Consider the following 15,137-nt stretch of genomic DNA (forward strand, 5'->3'; position numbering starts at 1 on the left):
TTATATTTTCTTATGTCGCCTAAGTAAAATTTTTTTTACTTAAATAAAATTCTACTTAAATTTAGATTTAAAAACTCACAGCTTCAGTATTATTTTATTTAAAATTAGTTTGAAAATATATAGTTTTAACTCTATATGTTTCTATTGGAGATGAAATTCTTAATCTGTTTTATAAATTTTATAGGCAATGAAATTCATAAATAAAGAATTTTTTATTTTCTTTAAATATTAACATAAAGGTCGAATTTTCTAAACGCAAACGTAAAGTGAAATTTTGTTTCACATATTTTGAAATAGATTTTTTTTTCTCTTTAAATATTAATATAATATAAGAATTATTATTAAATTTTAATTACATAAAAGTAATTAATGGTACATTATTGATATTAATTAATATTTATAGGGATATTTTTGTTAATTCAAACGTTGGCCACTCAATTCTTATATGGGAAATTTTTATACTCCTAATTTGGATTTTGCCTCATATTTTATTTTCATCCATTAAATTTAATTTATTATTAAAAAATTTATTAATTTTAATTTTATTTCATAAAAATTTCTCTAACCTATTAGAATAGTTTTCAAGTTTAAACAAAAAAGAAATTATTTTTTTTTTATTTTTTTTTCACATTAAAAAATACTTATCTTTTTAATTATCGTCTATACTTATCGTAAAAATATTATCATAATGATATATTTTTCGAAATGATAAAAATTTATTCCCAATTAAAAAGTGTTAAAACATATTTATAGATATCATATTATAGTTTAAAGAGTTTTTTTTTTATTTAAAAATTTACTATTGTATATTAAAGAGATTTTTTTAAATAGAATTAAAATTTAAAAAATTTTTAATAATAAATTAAAATTAAGAATAAAAGTGAAATTTTGGAAAAGTTTATAGACAGAGTACAAAAATTACTATCCCTGTATGCATGGACAAGAGGATTTCATTTTCATTTTCATTTTCATTTTCATTTTTATTTTTATTTTTTTAACAATAAAAAATGAGTTCACTTACCCCTTCATTCGTTGCTCATCGTTTGCATCCAATGCTCTTCTAAAATCAACTTTGCAATTTCAATTGCAATTCTCTCTGGATCCCATATGGGTATCTGAAGAATTGGAGAATTGATTGAGATTGGGGCATATAGTGTGTTGATATTCTATCCAATTCAGAGAAACCATGGAAATCGCAAGTATCTTTCCTTTTCTCCTCTGAAAATAAGCTAGTCGGAAAATTTATTGTAGCATGTGGCATTCGATGCTGCTGAAAGTTGAAGGAGACAGTGAAGAACAGAAATGGTAGTTTCTGCTTGCTGCATTAGCAATCGAGAGACTGATTTTACTTTCTGGGTTTGTTTTGCAACTAGAGAAGAGGAAATTTAATGAAGACCTTACCCAGTTACTGCAAGAAATAGAAGTTTAAAGGCACCGAAAGGAATAGAGATGTTGGTTTCTATTTTATAAATTAGCAATTGAGGGAGAGATCTGCGAGTGGTTTTACTTTCTGGGTTTATTTGCAAATGGAGTACAGGAAAATCAAGGACGAGGTGTGCATTCTTTTGCTAGTTTTTTGCTTCCACTCCTTTGCACTCTGAATTCACTCTTCTATTGTTATCTCAGTATCAAATCCGTATTTGTTTTTATCTGATTTATCTTCTTCTTTTATTTAGCTCGATTGATTTACATTTTCTTAGCACTCTGTCATATTTGCTTGTGATTGTTTTACACTACAAGCTTGTAATTTGGCACGAATAGAACGCAAATTGCTAGTTCTTTAGAGGGTTATTATGCTTCTAATGATGTTTTTTTTTTTTTGTAGTTTTATTTAATTGATTTAATTAAATTGTACTTGTTGAATCCGTTTTGATTTGAGCAGTGTTACTGGTGTATGTTGAGTTTAACTAGTGAAACTTAAACTGTTTGCTATTAATATTTCAATTTTGTTAGTGAAACTTATGCATATCACTTTTCTTAGATTTTTTTATTTTTTTATTTTTTTGTAGACTTCCTTGGATCGGAAGTGTTGATAGTTTTGAATTATATGTTTATGTTGTAGGATAAAGATGAGGGTGCTGCTGGTGATGACATAGAGAGTTTGAGAAACAAATCTCTTACAGGTGTTTCTTTTTAAATAATATCTTAGCTTTTTAACGCTCCTGCCAGTTGTGTAGTCTATTCAGTTTTCAAGATCCAGCCCACTAAGTTTGTTGTTTGTGCATTTTATTTTCTTTAATTTACAGTTCCTAGAGGTAATGTGGCTACAATTGGAGGTGGCTCAAATGACAGATCCAAGTGGAAGTGCAAGTAAGACCTTTTTTTAATCTTAATTATTAGCAGAATTCGTAGTTTGTCACCTACTGAGGAAATAGGAATAAGGGAGTCGAAGGAAGAATAGATATATAATTTTCTTTTTTTTCATATAATTTGTTTTCTGTTCATTGGAACAGGACAATTGTTACATTTGCATTGACTATTCTCACAAGTTCACAAGCAATACTTATTGTTTGGTCCAAGAGAGCTGACAAGTACGAGTACAGTGTTACTACTGCAAATTTCTTGGTAAGCGGATTATATATTCCATTTGAGATGAAAAAATATGAACAAAAAGTAACTCATCAACAATAGTTTAAATCTGCTTACATGTTCATTCATATGCACTTAGGTACCTCTTTAATAACTGTTAAAATGTATATTAACATGCTGGCGTTTGTCCCTCTTTGTATGGTTAGGTGGAGACTTTAAAATGTCTGTTATCACTTGCAGCCTTGGCAAGAATCTGGAAAAATGAAGGTGTTACAGTAGATAACAGGTGACCTTTATTTATTCATTTATTTCAGTTTTTTCTCCATTCTGGCTAACTTTTCAGAACTAATGGTATTATAATGCCATATCATTATTGAAATAATTGATTTTCTGGTTCACTATCTTGTGCTATGTCATAGTTATAGTTTTCCTTTGCTCTTTTAACCAAAAGTGAAGGGCATTCTTCTATGACTATGCAATGACTGAGAAGCAATGTAATGGGACTCAAATCCATATTTTACATGGTTTTACTATACTTTGTGTAGCAAACTTTTTTAAATTTTGGAATTATATACATGTTGTGCGCTATTTTGTTTTTCTGCTTTCATCCGTCTGAAATTTTTAAACATTTGACCTTTACAGTTGAATTATTGATTTGGACTTACGCTCATTTTCAATGGCTGTTAATTGTTTTTTAAATGAATTTACTAAGAATTTTGTATTGTCTTGTGCTTTGTGAATCTCTAGGTTGTCTACAACCTTGGATGAAGTTAGTGTTTATCCCATTCCTGCAGCACTTTACCTCGTCAAGAATTTGCTTCAGGTGGGCTTAGCTAATTGTTTGTTGATTGTAATTTTAGTTGTAATAAGAAAGCTTTGTTGTTTTTATAGAACTTATAATTTATTCTTTCCAATTTTTCTGGTAGTATTACATCTTTGCCTATGTGGATGCTCCGGGTTATCAGATACTCAAGAACCTTAATATTATCAGCACTGGTGTTTTATATCAAATGATACTTAAGAGAAAGTAAGTCTTTTTTGTTTCTACCATGCTGAATATTATCATTTTTTTTGTGGAACTTACTTTAACAAGCCATAGTTACCAGATGCTGCTGTAAATATTTACTTAAGGATGCCATTAATATTTACTTGCTGAGAGATTTACTTAAGGATGCCGTTAATATTTACTTGCCAAGAGAGAGAGAGAGAGAGAGAGAGAGAGACAGCTTTTGCTAAATTCATGTCAGGTTCCATGTTCTAATTAATATATTGTTTTCAGGTTAAGTGAGATTCAATGGGCAGCTTTCATTCTATTATGTGCTGGATGTACCACAGCACAATTGAACCCTTCGTAAGATTGATCACTACCTTATTTTCAATTTCTTATGTGGCAAGATTCGTCCACATTGGCTCGTAGCATATGCTAATGGGCATGCATTTTGCATGTTGGAAACCCACAACCTAGTTCATAGTTGAGTAGGATAAAGCAATTTTCTTTTACACCTTTTTTCTAATATCATGGAGTTGAAAAATGGGTAACAATTTGAAACTATCAATTGATATCTTCGTTTATATAACCATGTTTGAGACATGAGGATCAATAACATTTTGTTATGAAGAGGAACTCCTATGGTTGAACTTGGATATTCCAATATGGAGGTGAGCTGATAGTGGTGGTGGTTTAATGGAATGGGTCACCTGTCCTCCTAAGCTGAGGCCCAATGGACCTTTTAACATAGTGGGTCACCTCTTTATGAATATAATTTTCATTTCATTTCAATTGTAAATTGTTTTGTTTATTTAATTGAATGACTGCATTAGAAAATGACAATTTATTTTTTGCAGTTCTGATCATGTTCTTCAAACACCTTATCAGGGTTGGATAATGGCCATTGTGAGTCTTTTACATCTTTCGGACTTCACTGAAAACAAAAATGGAATAAAGAATGTTTAATTATCCCTGTTTATTTGTTAAGCTACTAATCAGGGAGTCTTTTGCAGGTAATGGCACTTTTAAGTGGTTTTGCTGGAGTGTACACTGAGGTATGTTTGTTTAATTATAATTTTTGTACCTTAATTTCATGGAGCTGCAATTGATGTTTTTAATTTATGGTTTAGATATCTTTGCCTGCTAGCATACCTCAACCAAGAGTTGGACTGAGTTTAATTAATAGAATTATGCCAGTCAAGGATGTGAAATTCTTTATTAAATGGGTAAAAAGTTAATTATTACTTTTGCTTTGACAGGCTATAATTAAAAAGCGTCCTTCAAGAAACATAAATGTGCAAAATTTCTGGTTGTATGTCTTTGGGATGGTCTTCAATGCTGGTGCCATTCTGATTCAAGATTTTGATGCAGTCATGAACAAGTAAATTTGAACTTTTCTATTATTTTATGCTTTTTGTCTTTTTTCTCCCTTATTCTTTGTTTATATTTTGAGATCTCATTGCTATTTACTACACTGATTTAACCTTACCTTTAATGAAAAAGACCATATCTATCTTCTTTTGCTTAGTGGTTTTAATAGATTGAAATGGCTTGTTACTCTCAGCAATGTTGTGTTGTTTATGTTTTTGTATTTAACCTCCAGGGGTTTCTTCCATGGATACTCATTAATTACAGTTCTCATGATTCTCAATCATGCACTCAGGTTTGTTATGTCTCATATCTTGTTTGTCATGTTGATCAGTAGTTTTTTGTTTGTCATGTTTATCAGTAGTTGTTTGTTTGTCATTTGTGGTTGAACAATTTTATTTATAGAATTGTCATCGGTTGATTTATTTGCTGATTTTAGGATTTTTTTCTCCTCCTGTTTAATGAGATCCTTCTGAATATTAAGAGGACTTTTCCATCATTAGGAGTATAAGAAACAAATATTGAAGCTGAATAGGTTGTTGTATAAATGACTTAAATAGGTATGAGATAATAATAAAAATTCGGCAATACATAATAAGGATTGGTTATTTCTGCATCTGCCTGTCATTATTTTTCTCCAGTGCTTTCCCTAAACGGTGCTAAGATTGTCAAACTTTCAGCCAGCCTGGCGGAGAGCTTTGGCGAATGAATATCATTCATGATGTTGCTACTTGACATGAACATGCGGGGAAATTTGTTTCATCTTCAAAAATTTTAAATTCTACCATATAGACTCTGATACTTTAACTCTTCCTGTGCAGTGGTATTGCTGTATCCATGGTAATGAAGTATGCAGACAACATCGTAAAGGTAAAACATATTCTTGGAATTGTAATGCTTTTATTAATTTGTATTTACATGAGCACAGCATGTTGATAACATTTTTCCCTTATTTTGATGGAAATGTAAAGTAAATCTGTGATATTTGTTCGGTGAACACTGGCTACTTTTTTATATTAATTACTCTTAGCAGCATAAAAATGGTTTATTTCTCATTGTCTGCCTGTTTTTAGTATGATTTTGAAGTTATTAGATTGTGCTTTTAAAAAATAATCTTAGGTGGGAATATTAGCGAGGAAAATGAGGTATGAGGCTAAAGTTGGTGGCTCAAATGATATGAAGAACCATTTTTTATTTTCCTTCTACATGATTTTAACTCTGATAATTTTGTTGGAGTGGTTGAAAAGAAAAGAAAATGAATCAGCAGCATAGCAGGATACACTAAATGTAGTTCCTACATTTATTTATCTTCCAAATGTGGTGCAGGTCTATGCTACTTCAGTGGCCATGCTTCTCACAGCAGTTGTCTCTGTGTTTCTATTTGGCTTTCATCTATCCCTTGCTTTCTTCCTTGGCTCAACGTAAGCTACCTGTAGAGCAAACTCTTATCTACCTTAGCTATTCTATGCATCAATATTCATTATTTTGTGTCCTGCAACCATATATCATGTGCAATGGTAGCACTGGTCATACAACAATCACATCATATGATCTTAACAGCAGAGATTATAATTTTATATCTGCGTTATCTTTGTCCTAATTCTCCACACCTGCCACATATAACACATGCAGGGAGAATATTATTATTGAAATTTTCAAATGCAAGGTGGTCTTTTTTCTTTTTTTTTTAACTGACCAAGAATATTATGTATTTTTCCAGTGTGGTCTCTGTTTCGGTGTATCTGCACTCGATTGGAAAGTTAACAAGATAACGATAGCAACTTTTTGGGATCTCTGCCAAATTCAGTGTAAAGGATTCTGCTAAAATTTTTTTGTTCTTTATTTTTGTCCCCTAGACAGTTCTCTTGGGTTTACCTAACTAAAACCATAAGACAAGATGAGAAGCATTATACTTTCTGTAGTTCTGTTAACAATTAATTCATGATCAATAAGCATGAAATACTAGATTTCAGTATCTAAGTCTTTTTGTGCTGCTTTAAGGATAGATGAGATGAGCAGTTTCATCTGTAAACCTCCTTGATGCATTCTCATTTAGGAACTTAAGTACTCTGATCATATTTTGCTCGTAGCATACGATTAGATTGAAATTTGTCATATGAAGACTGATAATTGCCCTTACAGATTGGCCTGACCTCAACATGATAATGCAATGCATATGAACTTTGGTTAGCATGCCAGTGGTGAGAAAACTGTGTGACTAAATCAAAATGCCATTTGCAAGTGTAAAATTTAACTAATGGTTAATTTATCATTTAATTTCAGTGTGGAAATCAAATTTCAATATGTAATGCAAAAATAGTTGCATTTTAATTTTGATTACAATAAGGTAATTGTGACATTTTCAAGATACATTCTCGTTGGAAATATGATTTGTTGGTGATGTGCTCCAATTCAGATGTAAAAATGTGGTACTAATACTTAGGGCTAGCTACAGATTGGTTTCGGTCCAGTTTTTGGCCTAAACCAACGATTTCAGTTCAAGTTTTAGGGGAGATTAGAATCAGCCCTTAAGGGTTTTTTTTTTTTTTTATGCTGATTCAGTTCTTTTTCTGATTCTGTTTCTGGTTTAGTTTTAGTTTGGTTCTTAATTAAATTCAATGGTTGAAATTTTTTCAAATTTTATTTATCTATTTATTTATTTTTAAATATAGTTCGATCAGAATTGAACTGATCAATTCTGATTTCATTTTAATTCTATTTAATATCGATTTTGATTAATTTAATTTTGATCGGATTTTATTCGATTTTAATTTCAAACTGGTCAACAGTTGAATCTATTTGTACCCCAAGCCAAAATAAATTTCTTTATCCTTTCTTCTTCTGGTGAAGTCAATAAGGGAATTTTAGCTAATGGTCGCGTCAAATTTCTTGTGGTTATTAATCATCCGGAATTGATTACAATGACTTGAAACAAAATTAAAATTTCATGATTTTTGCATTAACATATTCAAATTTATTTATTTAATAATTTATCACGAATGAACATTATTTATCTTAAGAAACTTTTCGGAGGCTTTGCTTTTCTTGCCAAGAAGAAGAAGAATAAAGCATTCTCCCCAACTTAGAGGTTCTTTTTTTCAGAGGACTAAGTACAGCGACAACACAAAGAAAAATCCCAGACATTTTTCCCTTGATCATGAACATTAAGAAGAATAAAACATTCTCCCTAACCAATGTTTGAGCCTTTTATGTGTTTCACTCTCTAGGTGTTTAATTCTAAACGGGAGGGGTGCATATTAATATTTCATATTGATTTGGATAGTAGTAATGTGCTCCTATAAGGCCTCGAGCACTCCTTCCTCCCTCCTGAGTAAGCTTTTGAGGTTAAATTAGACTGGCCCTATTAGGAGAATTCACCGTTTTTGTAAACTCTCCATTTTACATAAAAGAGTCTTTATTTAGAATAAATCATTTGAAACAAAAAAAATCAAATGAATTCCCATTCAATTATTCAAAAAATTTTTTTTTAAGTTAAAAAGAATTAAATTCTTTTATTTCACCCATGAGAATTGACTGAAAAAAATCAATTGAATTAAATACTTGTAAAATTTTATATTGCCAACAGAAGGAGAGAGTATCAATCATAATTCTTTTATGACTTTTAAAGCTAGAAATCTGAATGAGAAATTGAACTTTGGAATCGATAGTTTACGAAGCTCATCTTTGGACATTGAACAAGCCTGAATCAAAATTGAACTTCTCCATCTATTTTCCTAGTCTATCCTTTCTATTAGGAAGGAAGATATGCACAGAGTTGCTTATTGCTTAGGCCATTTTAATTTGAAAGTTGAGAAGCTTGAAGTCCTCAAGAGATTCAAAATTGTTTATAGCTATTTTCTTTAAACATAAATGGAACTTTTGATGATCTCTCCATTTTGGAGATGAAAGTCTTTGATGAGGTCCATAGAAATTCCTTATAGGTATGGACTTGCAAAATAGTAAATAAATGGGTCAGAGGTCTACTAGGGATATCTCTGATGGGAACCTCCGATACTCAAGTTATAACTAATCAAAAAGTAGAGAGGAAAGTATCCATATGTATGGAAAAAGTAGGAGCGTATATTCTTTGACATATTTTATAGTATAGTCTAAAGAATATTCCCTGAAGTATAAGGTTGTTTAATGGTCGGTTTGGAATGAATTTCTCTCCAAACCGATTCACTCCAGCTTGTGTCAGTTATTATAAATTTCTGATATAAACCAACCAACCCAACATCCAAAAAACCTCACTAGATTGGGTCGGTCGGTTTAGCTTTATTTGGGATGTTAAAAAATATGAAATAATGAATGATACTTAACAGATATTTTAGATAGAATTTTTTTTATATAGATTTTAAATATTATTACACAATATATTACATTAAAATAATGATAAAAATTTAATTCACCATATTACCATATTTAAAATATACAATAACATGATAATTAAATTATAAAATAACAATAAAAAAAAATAATAGCAAAATTTAAATAATACATATGGCGTAAAATGAGCTCTTCTTCTCCCAAAGAATAAAAGCACTACCAAAAATCTAATAATTAATTTTATAAACTCAACACTTCTAAATTTTGTAGACTGCTACTCTCCTTGACATAATTATGAAAACTCAAAAAAAAAAAAAAAAGATAATATAGGTTAGTCAAGTGTTAGTATAATATTAAAAAAAATAAAATTTTTATTGCTATTATCGGATTCAAGTTCTTCAAATATTTTCTGCACATAAATTCTGCAAACTAAATATATTTAATGAAAAATCTTTAAAATATGCATTGCACTTGGAAAAAAAAAAGTTTAGTTATAATCTAAAGTTAGCAGAAAGATAAAATAAAGTTCTAAAGAATCAGCCAAATTCCTCAAAAAATTATATATACTTGCAGGCAAAAATTCCCATAAAAAGCAATTATACATCCAAATATGTCACCATTGTCTTTGCCATTGCCAGAAATCATATTCAACTATCTGTAGACATTGTCGATGGCTAATCAACTTTAACTCTCTAAGCTTATTATACCATGTCCAATCAACATAAACATCAAAATTGAAAATTACAAATGCAAAGTTTGCAAACTCATTATTAAATTGAAAACAGACCCATTGATAATGAAATAGTTGTGCTTTAGTATACTGAATTTGCAGAATCAATGTCACACCTTACCCCTCTGTAAAGTATAACATGATCCCGTAGTATACCTAATGAATTACTGATTCCGTCTACCGATAACCCATTAAATATACTGCAAGAGATTTTAAAATAATTTTCTTACTTTTTGATAGTATTGAGCTTTTCTAGCATGTATTAAAAACATTTAATTGAAGTTTAAAAATTATTTAAAATTTTTATCCATTTTTATTTTTCGCAAATTTTGAAAAAATTTCGACAGAGAGCCGACTGTATTTGAGAAAATCGAAAAATTTTACCTGTAGAAAACACTTCCAATATAACACTTCATCAAATCACAGCCACCATTTCAACTCAAATCAACACAAATTAGCTCAACTCCCATAATTCAAATCAAAATTTTACAACTCAAGAATTTGAATTCAAATATTTCTGAAAATAGAGATAATTAGTTTCATATACATTGCATTAAAAAAAAATTAAGTTACATTCATCAGTCCATAAATTATATCTGAAAATCTAAAATAATAATATTACAAAATATGTACAACTGCTCATGATTACTTTACGAATGTACATACAGTCAATTACATCAAAATAAACATATACAATCAGGGTATAAGATTATACCCGACAAAGGGTCCAGAAGTAGCTCTGAAATCCTCAGCAGCTCACTCCGCTGCTCTACTAGTCTCTCTATTTGCGACAGCAATGAAAAGTTATCGCTGAGTATAATGACTCAGTGGTGCACAACATAAAGAAATATAATTTTATGTGTAAATCAAATCACATTTATTCAATTATGGTACTGAAAAGAAAAAGCATATACAAAACACAATTTATACTTTTAGTCAAACATTCTCATTTCGGAATTCACAAAACAATTTCATAAAAACACACAGTTATATCATGCCATCAGTACAATGTTCATCTCAATAGTCAGAGTCTTTTGAGGAATCTCAAGGCTAGCTAGCTCAATCTATGGGTACCCATTCAATTTCTTCTTCTACTGGCACACACCTCAACACTTCAGCCAGAAAGGAAATTAAAATTCAAAACTAATTCCTCCCACTAGTCATACTAGTGAGGCATTCAGATATATGGTCATGACACTGTAGTTTCAAAACTATCTTAACAATTTACTAAACCTTTATTGACAATTCAAATACATACAATTAAATTTCCTACAATTTAGGTCAAAAGAATAATATTCATTTCAGTCACAAATTTGCAATCAAAATAAATCATAATTTATTCATCAAAATAAAGTGTCAAAGAGAATTTACAGAAAGATTTTATGTTGTGCACAAACCTCGTGCGATTCGCCTTTTGGCCTTGACTCGATGCCTCGGGTTCTTTTCCGATATTCTTTTCAACTGAAACACACAATTTTACAGTGTTTCAGTATCATAACATATAATAAATTCAATAATAAGTTCACAATTACGTATGTCTAGCCCTAATATGCCTAATTTAATGTTCTTTAAATTTTACATTTCGAGATTACTATTCACGATATTATTCAAGTCAAATTTTTGACTTTCTTATGCTTAATAGGTATGGAAATTTCAATTACACCCACATACCACATTTTGGTTATCAAATTTGTTGGTTTTAGTTACCCTTTCAATTTTTAGGTCTCCTAATTGCATTTTCAAATTTTTAGATTTGATGTCCTATTTTGCATTGTTCCATTAATCAAGTTGCTATAGAAATTTGATAAAGTGTTCTTCATAAAAGTTGTTCCTTATTGTCTGATCTTTAATTCCCTTTTTGAATTACTTCATTTGGAGTTTTGTAGCCCAAGATATGGCCATTTGAACATGGCTGGCCGGATTGGTCTAACCCAGATTTTTGGGCACCTACTTTGGTTTTGGTAGTTTTGGATATCTAACTTTGATAGCAAAATGACTTTGTTATGGGTAGAATTTGGGTTGGTGTTCTTCATGAAAGTTGTAGTTCTCTATCATACCTTTCCAATGCCACAAAAATCAGGTTATTTGGACTTGTATAGCCCAAGTTATGGCCAAATGAATAAATACTATTCATTTGGTCATTTTGGTACAGTGGCAGTGCACTACACCCGGGTTTGACCTAATTGTTTACTATGTTAATGTCATTTTCTAGGTATGATTCCTAAATGAAAAATGTGTCATTATGTGTCTATTTTCATTCCCAATTGGTCTCACACCAATTGGGTTGGTAAACTTTCAGTTTTAGTCCCTGAAAGAGACCTAAGTTAAGCTGCTAGAATAGTGATCCTAACAAATCCGAATTACACCTTGGTTTCTACCAATTCAAACATACCACAAATGGTCCCAATTAACCATTTTCAACCTCAATTAAGATCATTTGCATCATTTGACCATTTTCTCAATTTTTCCCAAATTTTCAAAATGCTTAGAACCCTAATTACACAATTTCTTTCAATTTGTTTAATTCAAATATCTAGACCTTACTTACACACTCACTTAAGCTCACTTGCATCTTTAATTGGACCTAAACCACTCAAACCCTACTATACTCATGTTGGCCGAAATTCACCATAAGTTTCCCCACACTTGATTTGTCTCAATTATTTGTTAATTTCAAGTGTAACTTAACTACTTAACATGAATTTCAAGAGAAATTGAAGGAAGAACACTAACCTCATCTTTGATTTTCAATCTCCCAATTTTCTCCTCTTTTTCTTGTTTCTTTCTTCTTCAAATGCCTTCTCAAGTGATGATAGCAAGCTTTTATTTGGATGAACTACTTATCTAGATGATTTCTATCTATATGAGTGAGCTCTGGCCAATCTCTTTCTATGTGTGGTTGAGCCAATCTATTTATGGTTGAACCAAGCTATCTGATCTACTTATGGCCAAGTCGATCTACTTGTGGCTGAGCCAAGCTACTGATATACTTGTGGCTGAGTCGAGCTAGCCGATCTACTTGTGGTCTAGGAAATCTGAGCTAGGTCTACTTATATGGATCCGCTAATAAGTTTTGGCTCATGAGCAATTCAAAAATCCAAATTACTACGTCAAGTGTATATATTATAAGGAGCTATTCACTCTTCAATAGTCCTTGAGGTAGCAAAAGTAGAATCTCAAGCTCCTTTAAAATATAGTGCATTTGCAATTATGAGAAATTCCATATTTAAGAAAAAAGTTTTCTAAGGTAGCATTTGGTATAAATGAATTTCCCAAAATTTTGTGGAATTCATTTATAAATCTAAGATTTTAGTGTTTTGTTTAAATGAAAATTCATTTGGATTTCTTAATAATCAATTCCATGGAATTTATTATAACTTAATCAAATTCCATCAAGATTGGTAAAATTTGCAAATGAATTCTAAACTTAAAATTATATATATATATATTAAGTGATAAATTTTTCTCTATCAATCATCAAAATTAAATATATATATATATCTAAACTTAAAATTATATATATATTAAGTAATAAAATTATTCTCTTATTATATATCATTTTTTTTATTTTATTTATTTTAAACACAAAATTCATTTCATTTGAAATGAATTCCATATTTAATATAAAATATACCAAACAGCGAAATTCATTCATAAGTGAATTCTATCATAAAATTCATCTACAATTCAAATTAATTTTACTATAAAATTGAACCAAATTGAATTTAAATATTGATTTTGAAATTCTTTTCCGTAATTACTTCTAAAAGAGTAATGAGGAAATCCTTTTCATTTTATACTTTCTTACAAAATTAAAAAAGTAAATAAACAATATATTGCAAAATGAGCTATAAAAAATCCCTATGTAAATTTAGAGTAATCTTCAACATCACTAATGCATATACCTTGCCTCCTAAACTCATAAGTTGGACCAAAGAGATGAAAATGTAAAAGTTCAAGTGATGTAAATATTCAAACAACAGCTTTTTATTTGAAAGAAGTTTTTGTTTGTTTTCCAAGAAAACATATTTTACAAATATGATCTTTTTCAAAATTGAGTTTTGACAAATGTTTTACAAACTCTTTCTTAGAAAGTTTTGAAATCAAATGCATACAAGCATGGCTCAGTTTCGTATGCCACAGCCAACAATTTTTATTGAGGATATAAAACATTTTTAACTAAGATTTTCAAGATTTTTCAAATCAATTAAATAGACATTTTCAATTCTTGATCCAACAGACAGTGTATGACCACTATGTACTATGAATCTCACAATGCGTAGGACAAAAGAGAACTTCAAAACTCTTATCACACAATTGACTTAAAAAATTATATTTCAAACCTTGTACAAGAGTCGTGTCTTCTATGCAAGGATTGATGCTTATTGTTCCACTTCTAGTTATCATGGTCTCCAAATCTGACTCTTTTTATCTTTAAGAAGTTAATCAACTAGTTTTAGGTATCCAAGCCAATTGGGGTAGTTAAAGGTTAGTCACAAAATGTTTGATTCCTTTAGCTACCCATACATTTTTTAAGGAAACTTTCCTTATGAACCATGGACTAATCATATGTTCCTTCCTATTGCAATAGGAACATGTAACTTCTACAAAGTAATTTTGATACTTTTTGTAGTTCATAAAATCATCCTAACCAAGACCTGATTTTTTATTTGAATCTTTAGCAACCAAGTGTCAAGAGTTTTATTTTTCCTTTTGTAAATTTAGCCAAGTCATTGGCCAAAGAAACTAATTTTGCTTCCAAAACCTTGTTTTTCTCAAGCAGACTTTCACAAACTTCTTTTCAAGCATTTAACTCTTTTTTTAAAATCATCGAATAACACCATTTGGCTCTTATAAAATTTGTTTTCTTGTGATGCCACACTCGAGCAAATATTTTCAAATTTTAACGAAGCAATCTCTTTCTTCATGCAAGAACATTTCTTCTCATAGTACTTGTATTCACCATAAACTTAATTAAACACAATTTCTAATTCATCTACATCAAAAGTTTCAGAATTTGTCACCTCACTATTTTCTAATTCATCTAGTGTTTGATCCTCAAGTGCCATGAAGCAAACATGTGCTATTTCTTTGCCACTTGACTCGTCACTAGAGGAATCATCGCTATCACTTCACGTTATGGCCAATGCCTTATTCCCCTTGTCCCTTTTTGACTTCAGAGTGATTCAGGTGAAA

The 15,137-nt window shown here is 30.2% G+C and overlaps 1 protein-coding gene across 2 annotated transcripts; it reads left to right on the forward strand.

The window, feature by feature from the left end:
- The first annotated feature begins 911 nt into the window (after positions 1–911).
- Positions 912–6,860, forward strand: LOC110648639 (CMP-sialic acid transporter 4). Of its 2 annotated transcripts, XM_021802933.2 has the most exons (15): positions 912–1,553; positions 2,063–2,123; positions 2,247–2,310; positions 2,454–2,565; positions 2,736–2,815; positions 3,277–3,352; positions 3,456–3,556; positions 3,809–3,880; positions 4,375–4,423; positions 4,531–4,572; positions 4,777–4,898; positions 5,121–5,180; positions 5,707–5,755; positions 6,212–6,306; positions 6,606–6,860. In XM_021802933.2, the coding sequence occupies exons 1-15, from the start codon at positions 1,527–1,529 to the stop codon at positions 6,655–6,657; spliced, it is 1,062 nt and encodes a 353-aa protein (XP_021658625.2). In that variant the 5' UTR covers positions 912–1,526; the 3' UTR covers positions 6,658–6,860. The 2 variants fall into 2 exon arrangements, with proteins under 2 accessions (XP_021658625.2, XP_021658640.2); XM_021802948.2 differs by lacking the exon at positions 5,121–5,180 and having other exon boundaries at positions 937–1,553.
- Positions 6,861–15,137: the final 8,277 nt, after the last annotated feature.

Source organism: Hevea brasiliensis, chromosome 16 (genome assembly GCF_030052815.1).
Source record: "Hevea brasiliensis isolate MT/VB/25A 57/8 chromosome 16, ASM3005281v1, whole genome shotgun sequence".
NCBI lineage: Eukaryota > Viridiplantae > Streptophyta > Magnoliopsida > Malpighiales > Euphorbiaceae > Hevea > Hevea brasiliensis.